The sequence below is a fragment of the Cololabis saira genome, chromosome 4 (assembly GCF_033807715.1).
Source record: "Cololabis saira isolate AMF1-May2022 chromosome 4, fColSai1.1, whole genome shotgun sequence".
Taxonomy (NCBI): Eukaryota; Metazoa; Chordata; class Actinopteri; order Beloniformes; family Belonidae; genus Cololabis; species Cololabis saira.
The window spans coordinates 25,752,816-25,761,581 of record NC_084590.1 but is presented as its reverse complement, the minus strand read 5'-3'; the positions used below and the strand labels follow the sequence as shown (position 1 = coordinate 25,761,581).

The following is an 8,766-nucleotide window of genomic DNA, read 5'->3' as shown; positions in this document are numbered from 1 at the left end:
CCTCTTTCCCACCGTCCTCCCGTATTAGTATTTTCCCGTAAATTTTCCATTTTATTATATAATAATTGCAAACTGCAAACTGAATTGTCACTAGCCTGAACTTGAACTTGAACTGCCACCTGCTGCAGCCTGGGTGGGAGTTCTTGCGAGGTTAGTGGCGACAACGGGAGAAAACTCGGAACAACAAATCAAGAGATGGATGGATGTAACCAGAGAGAAGACATTTCTGCCAAAAAAGAAGAATTGGTGTAAATATGTCTAATAATTGGATTAAATTTACTTTCCTAAAGAGGAGGTACAGAAACATGTGTCTGTGTCATCAGTCAGTAAATGCCAGACAGCCACATGAGTGAAAATGACAAATTAAAAGAAAATGTAAATGTTTCACTTGAAGACAATCAATGTGAATATAAACTGAAAATATTTAAAATAAATAAATGTGGTTTAATCCACTTTTGTGTTTTCATTTAGGCTCTATTATAAGAATTACATAGGAATGTCCACAGCATTTCAGTATCAACAAGATTCTGAGCACATAATTGTAGTTTGTAAGTGGTTGACAGGTAGTTATTTTGGATTTCTCGTAAATCTGTCTTAAAATGTAAGCAGCAGAAAAATTCCCGTATTTTTAAATCCAAAACTCAGGGGCGTCAATTGGGTATGGCAAGGTACGGCAGCCGCCACACCTTGGCTTCAAGGGTTAAATGTAAATGTTTGTTTTTTAAATACATTTATGGAATTACTCTGTCTATTTGAATTGATTATTCTATTATTTAATACATATAAAATAACTACAAATGCAAATCAGAACAACATGATCGATTTCACTAGTTATAACACTGCAAAAACTCAAAATCTTAACAAGAATATTTGTCTTATTTCTAGTTAAAATGTCTAATTTTTAGTCAGAAAAATCTCATTACATTTAAGACAAGACTCAAAAACTCAAAAAACAACAATTTTCATCTGTTTCAAGTAGATTTTCACTTAAAATAAGTAGAATTTTTTTTTTGCTTGTAATGAGAAGATAAATCTTGTTCCACTGGCAGATTTTTCTACTTATTTCAATTGAAAATGTACTTGAAACAGGTGAAAATTGTCAAATAAGTTATTTTTCTGGCGATGGCTCTTGTTTTAAGTGTAATGAGACTAAAAATGACTAAAAATTAGACATTTTAACTAGAAATAAGACAAATATTCCTGGTAAGATTTTGAGTTTTTGCAGTGAGCGAGACTGCATTTGAAAAAGTTCCAAATTTTCTTGACCACACAGATAAGCTCCATAGCAGACTTCTGTGATGAGTATTTGCTGGACGTGTTGATTGATACTCTATAGTTCTGTGACTCGTAACCTTGCCATACCTTAGCTTCCACTGAATTGACGCCACTGCCAAAACTTGACAGGTCTGATCCTTCATCCTCGAACCAGGTCCAGCAGGTCATATTCCAGACCACCAGGGGGCGATGATCGGCACCATTTCCTTGTTTTTCAAACGCCGGTGAAACAGAAGGAAGAAGAATGACGTCACCGTGTCGCTTCTCTCTGATAGCCGACTAGTTTCATCTGTGTACTTTTATATTCCTCAGCAACCGCTTCCACCAACCCGGCTCGGATGGACTTCTCTGCAACTCCCAGTGGGTTCAGACAGCGTAAGTTACGTACGTGATTGTGTCGATCAAACCCCTCGTCGTGTGTGTATATTAACCGGTGTGTTGATGTGGTTCGTCCAAGGCTGATTTATGGTTCCGCGTTACACCAACGCAGAGACTACGGCGTAGGGTACGCGGCGACGCGCAGCGTACCACGCGCGTCGCCGACTCGCCGCGTAACCTACGCCGTAGCCTACGGCGTCTTTAGCCGGTCTTGGTTAACAACACATGAATAAAAACATCAACATTAAAGGAACTGATACACGTTTACATTTTAGTCCACTCGCACTTAATGATCGAAACTGCTTTCAAAACAGCAGCGGATTGTGTTTTAAGTGCGAACCAGCTCATTTACAGAGGGTTGACCCAAGTTAACCTGGTGGACTAGTTTAGATTGTCTCGCTCGGATTCACGTTTCTCTTAGTTTTTTTTTTAACAATATTTTTTTATTGAAGTTCAACAAGCATATCAAAACTTATGTCAAATTTACAAACTTTTTTTCACATATATATACACATATATCCCCTAAAACAATCACACAAACAGTTAAATTAAAAACGTTTCTCTTAGTTGTTTTTGTATTAAACTAGTTTATTTCATGACCAGGGCTGTCATACACCTCTAGCTGTCAGATTACTGTCTGTGCATCACACAGAGGTGTCAGGTTCTCCTCATACTGATGTAACAAGATAGAACTCTGGTACTACTGTAGTAAGTCATTACAATCACGCATTATGTTTTGTGTCATTCTTTTCCAAATTAGATTATGCGGCACAAAATTTGAGAAATAAGAGAAATATGGAATAGTCGTGACAACGACCTAAAAATGTGCAGTTATATCTACAAGTTCAAGAAAATGTTTAAAGAATATATTGTAAATAAATATAAAACACTATAACTGTAAAGTATATTATCAAAAACATTCTAGAATGTGAAACGTCAATTTTATATTTTGTCTTTATTTATTATTTTTAATTTTTTGTCTTCTTTATGCATTGTTTGTTTTCATGGATTAATGCTAATGTTTCAGATTTAAGCTGATCACAAGATAAAAGGGGTAGGCACTATAAACTACGGCTTCAGCCGACACCTTTTCGGCAAAAGCAATGTTTATTTTCCTTTTTTCATTTTTTTGTTTTGTAAAAATGGCTTAACTTGTACAAGGCTTAAGACCGAAATAAAGACTTCATTCATTCATTCATTCATTCATTCATTCATTCATTCATTCATTCATTCATTCATTCATTCATTCAAATCGTACACAAAACAGTGTTTCACCCTGAAGTCCATTATGACACCTCAACATTTGTGACCATCATCAATACTGTTATAGTGAGGAGAGGGATTTTTATAGACAACTGTCACAATAAAACGTGTTACAAAGTATGTTTACACATGTATCAAATGCTCAGTTTCAGTGAGGAGAGGAGGGATTGTATTCTGCTTTATTTGATTATTCTTTCATCGTGACTGCTTGCTTGCTTTACCAACTCTGCCTGTTTTCTTGTCTACTCCTTGTTTGCCATATCCACGGATCCTACGGGTGCTTGAAATCCTTGAAAGTGCTTGAATTTCATTGTTGTGTTTTCAAGGCCTGAAAAGTGCTTGAATTTTAGTTTTAAGTGCTTGAAGGTGCTAAATTGAAATTATAACTGTCTTTCACAAAATTGAGATCAGACTGTATAGTTTAGTTATTACAAGGAGAAATAAAATCAGTAAGATGAAACATAACTAGATCGATACAATGTACATAATTGCGATAAAAAGTGGGGAAAAAAATAATTATGAGTGTATATATATTCCTGTAGATATTTTACCCCAGCGATAAGGTGCTTGAAGATTTTGAAAATGACCCTTGAAAGTGCTTGAAAAGTGCTTGAATTTGACCTTGAAAAATGTGTAGGAACGCTGCATATCTCCGTCTCTAATGTCTCTCTTTTCTCAAAGAGCCCAGTATGCGTCTGAGGACGAGCCCTGGGGACGTTCCCGATGGCAGCCAGCTGTTTGAAGATACGAGTGGAGCTGGGCCTGGCGCTCAGGGAGGCTACAGGTGGGGGGTGTTTTCATTATGCCGCCTATTGAACAAGTGAATCAACAGCTATTGATAGAAAAATGGCATTTTACAGCGAGAGCTTGAAGTAAAGCAGAATACCAGACAATCTCACATGAACTTTCACATCGGGGGAAACTCTCAGCTCTGTTTCTTACATCATTCTGATCATGTACTGGTTTGAGTTTGGTCAGAGTGAGTTGTTTGATCATTATCGTCATTCAGCTGATTGTCTGTTTTATGTTGGCAGGAACCAGCCGGCTGGCCCTCAAGCGGCAGGATTGCCAGGCCAGTCCCTCCTTTCAGACCCCATGTCCAACCTGGCCATGGCATATGGCAGCTCACTGGCATCACAGGGGCGGGAGATGGTGGACAAAAATGTAAGACTGCCTCATAGTTTTGTATTTTGAAAGAGTTTCCCATTCTCTGAAAATCAGGTTGTTATGTCAAATACTTCACGTGTGTATGTCTTTGTTCTTGCCTGTTTCAGCTGGACAGGTTCATCCCAATTTCAAGACTGAAATACTACTTTGCTGTGGACACAGTATATGTGGGGAAGAAGCTTGGCCTTTTGGTTTTTCCTTACATGCATGAGGTAAGTTCGGTTCCACCTGAGAAGTGTAAATCTCTCTGTTCATTGTTCCTCTTTCCATAATTAGTTGTTTATCTTTAATTCTTTTGGACCTTTGTACATTTCCGTAAGTGCTAAAAATGTTCTGCCTCACAAAGTTCTCTTTCATTTTTTGTAGTAGTAGTGTCACTCATCAGAAAACCTCTCTGATTGTGTGTTTTGTAGAACTGGGAGATGAGCTACCAACAGGACACACCTGTAGCTCCACGGTTTGATGTGAATGCTCCTGATCTTTACATTCCTGCCATGAGCTTCATCACATACATCCTGGTGGCCGGACTGGCTCTCGGCACACAGAACAGGTACACATAAGTTCATGTTTTTATATAAGTCCATTAGTATTTGTGGGGATCTTTAGCTGTTAACTTTATCATGGAAATTTCTCGGTGGCGGGGCATTAGAGCACAAAGGTACGACGGAGTATTAGGGCCAAACAAAAAAACAAAAAAAGGAAATTACGAGAATAAAGTCATAATGTAATGAGAATAAAGTCGTAAAATTATGAGAATAAAGTCGTAAAATTATGAGAATAAAGTCATAATATTACGAGAATAAAGTCGTAATATTACGAGAATAAAGTTGTAATATATTATAAATATATAAATATAACTTCACAAGATGCTCAATATTCTTCATTTTAACACAGGGAGAAGAAGCTCTTCCTGTTAGAGTTCTCATAAATTACCACTTTATTTTCTTAATATGACTTTATTCTCATAAATTACCACTTTATTCATTACGACTTTATTCTCGTAATGTCACAACTTTATTCTCGGAATTTTACGACTTTATTCTCGGAATTTTACGACTTTATTCTCGTAATTTTACGACTTTATTCTCATAATATTACGACTTTATTCTCGTAATTTTACGACTTTATTCTCGTAATTTTACGACTTTATTCTCGTAATATTACGACTTTATTCTCATAATATTACGACTTTATTCTATTACGACTTTATTCTCACAACATTACGACTTTATTCTCGTAATTTTACGACTTTATTCTCATTATATTATGACTTTATTCTCGTAATTTCCAATTTTTTTTTGTCTTAGTTTGGCCCTAATACTAGTCGTACAAAGGATACCGATCCGTACCAAAATTCTGTATCTACCTGTCTTGTACTGTAAGCACAATGTTATATGGATAGGTTTTAAGTAATTCTGGGATTTAACCAGTGATGAAAAAACCAAAGACGGTGTGAAAGGTGAAATGTAGAAATTTCCAGTATTTGGGACAAATATGATGTTAATTAAAGATTTAATATCTATATCAGTATAGCTAAAAAGCTAAAGTAATATGCATTGCATTTCATATGATTTACTGGATCCTCCACAGGTTTTCTCCAGAGCTGCTGGGAGTCCAGGCCAGCTCAGCGCTGGTGTGGCTGATCATGGAAGTCCTTGTGGTTCTGCTCTCCCTCTATCTTGTCACTGTAAACACAGACCTCACCACTATAGACCTTCTAGCCTTTTCTGGATATAAATATGTTGGGTACGAACCACAGTTACCATCTCATGTCCTCGTTTTTCTTTGTGTATCATAGTTGGAGACTGTACATCTCTTTTCTCTGTCTGTCCAGGATGATCGTGGGTGTAGTAGCTGGTCTTTTGTTTGGGAAGCCAGCGTATTATCTCTCTCTACTCTGGTGCTGTGTAGCCATCTTTGTCTTTATGGTAAGGAGAATAATTTATGGAGTTCTTTATCTATGGTCTGTGCCGATCCAGGTTCTCTAAATATATGGATTTTGTTAGTAAACTAAAAATTGTCTGGGCTGGTATGTCTTTTAAGTTGCCATCATACTTGAATACGTTTCATAGTGACTTACAGTAGTATCCTGATTAGTTGTGTTGTCACAATATCGGCACATGTTAAAACCCACACTTAAGGAAAGACAAATCTTCATCTTAAGCATATGAACGTGAAAACAATCTTCTTTAATGTATAACACTGAACTGTGAGCCAATGGATGACCGACATGCATTTGATAGCATACGTTTTGCTGGTTTCCCCTCAGATCCGTACTCTGCGTCTGAAGCTGCTATCCGAGGCAGCAGCCGAGGGGAGGCTAGTGAGAGGAGCTAGAAACCAACTAAGGATGTACCTCACCATGTCTATAGCGGCGGCACAGCCCATCTTCATGTACTGGCTCACCTACCACCTCATCAGATAAAAGTTACCACACACAATTGTGAAGATGATGAATTTGCCTGTCTGGATGCCATCTTACTGCCCCCTCCACTCCTAGAAAAAAAAACAAAAAAAAAACTGCACGTATATCAAAGATGAACTTGAAACTGCACAGCGACACAAGGACAGAATTTTACAACTCGTGGAGCAAAACAACCGCTTCGTTTTCTCTTACAGTAGAGCCATGTGGTTAGTTTTGCCTTCTTTGTTGGTTTGTTTTTGTTTTGTTTTTTATATGTAATGTCTTCAAAATTTGTAGCACAGAAAGGCTTTAAATACCTTGTTTCTTGACTGTGTAATTACATGTTAATTATGTTTTTTAGGACTATTTATGTATGTCTGTGAATAGCAAAAGTATTATTACAGATGTCTCTTTGGCCAGATTGTAACAGCTGTTTTGAGGGTTTTTTTTCTATTTGAGCTGAAAGCACAGTAACGTCGCACAAACCGTCCATTTATACATCTACGGTCCAGGTAAACAAGTCAGTTATCACTGACAGCGATGTTCACACAACTGGTTTGTTAGTGTAGGTATCCAGCAAGTCCTCACTCTCGACTGTTAAGCTTGTATATGCTTTGCTACAGCTTTGCTGCCTGACACCTCTGGAATAGAGATCAGCTGTGAGGAGCAGTGACATTAAAGTGCACATCCTTACAAAGAAGTGAGTTTTGAGATCCTTTTTTAAAAATTAAATATACATACATACTGCTTTTTATATTGAAAGTCAGATGGAATAAAGAAAATGAAAACTTAGACAGTCCATGCAAAAACTATTAGTTGTCTTTGGATACTTGAAATACTGTAAATTAATGTCAGCGATGCTTACGTGTGTTTGTCTTTTAAGAAAATATGAAATGAGATCTCTGGTTTTACGTGCTGCGAAAATCTTACAGACCAGGTTCAGGTTAAAAATGACTCAAATGAAGCAGTTTACTCAAAGGTAGTGGGATAAACTCTTGTCTGTTAATTAAGGTGTCCCTCAAAGTGTTTTGGTGAGAACTTGTTTACATTGGATCCATCTACAGTAAATTCTATGTAAATGTATCAGGTAATTTAACCACTATGAGGTGATCCAATATCAAGTTTAAAAATACACTAAAAGCACACATGTACAAGCCACTCAAATGATATGACTGATGAATAAAGAGTGACTGAGTGAGCTGCTGCCATGCGTGTTGTTTTGTGCTTGAAATTTGCATGTTTACAGCTAAATGTTCCACTGGGGAAAAATATGTTATCAACCACCCCATGAGATGAAAAGAGGCAATTATTTGAAAACTAAAGAGATTCAAAATGAAATGTAATAAAACAAGCCAGAAGATAACCACACCCCTGGGTGTAGGGTTGCCCTTCTACACATCTGTAGTTTCGAACAGCCTTGTTGCTTTCTTTGCTTCATAAAAAAGATCATTTTCAATTCAGTCAATTTCAAGACATTGTCACTAAACATTAGCATTTATTTGGTTGATGATTGAAGCAAGAGAGAAGGGACTTTTATAGTTTCTACATTTTCAAAAATCCCTTTTAAATAAAGAAATAACACATTTGCTAAATTTGTATAACTGGAAATAAATTAGTGCAAAAAAAGACTACAATCACAGAAAGACCTGATCAATTAAGTTGATTAGAGTTTTTGGATTTCCACCTACATATGCATATTAGTGTTTTTAATTCACCAAACAGAGTAAACTTGAGATTTCACTGATTCCAGGGGCCTGTACTACGAAGCGGGATTTGGGGTTAGCGAGGTAACTTCAGGTTTAACCCTGGGTTTTCAGGACTACGACGGTGGTTCACTTCTTACCGGGGTACATCGCCATGGTAACTTATGCTGAACAGCTAACCTGCTCCGGAGCAGGTTATGTTCGAGATACAGATCGCCGGGTATAAAAGCACCGCCCACTGACCAATCAGCTCTCTTGGAAAATGGCATGCCCTTTCGAAGAGAATCCAGTGGAGCTCGGTGCGCGGATCGTGAGAGGATCCCTCCGATCTTCTTCTTGTCATTTTTTTTTCTGTTTGCTGCAAGTAATGTCAATGCTATTTCATTGTGCTTTTGTATACTGATATCATCCTAAAACAGAGAGTAATAGAAACACTAAAGCCTTGTACTTGTTGTACTTCTAAGATATGAAAGTGAGCCTACTTACCGCTTTGAATTATGTTTTTATATTTATTTTTTATTTGCTCCCATGTGCGTTTCACTCCGCTGGGGTTGCAGCTGAAGGAATGAGGCTACA

General features: G+C 37.3%; 1 protein-coding gene across 2 annotated transcripts; it reads left to right on the top strand.

The window, feature by feature from the left end:
- Positions 1-1,512: 1,512 nt before the first annotated feature.
- yif1b (Yip1 interacting factor homolog B (S. cerevisiae)) lies at positions 1,513-7,685 on the top strand. Of its 2 annotated transcripts, none has more exons than XM_061720294.1 (8): positions 1,513-1,650; positions 3,598-3,700; positions 3,951-4,080; positions 4,191-4,295; positions 4,497-4,633; positions 5,674-5,829; positions 5,918-6,011; positions 6,353-7,685. In XM_061720294.1, exons 1-8 carry the CDS (start codon positions 1,614-1,616, stop codon positions 6,506-6,508), a joined length of 918 nt encoding a protein of 305 aa, XP_061576278.1. In that variant the 5' UTR covers positions 1,513-1,613; the 3' UTR covers positions 6,509-7,685. The 2 variants fall into 2 exon arrangements, with proteins under 2 accessions (XP_061576278.1, XP_061576277.1); XM_061720293.1 differs by having other exon boundaries at positions 1,513-1,659.
- The last annotated feature ends 1,081 nt before the right edge of the window (positions 7,686-8,766 follow it).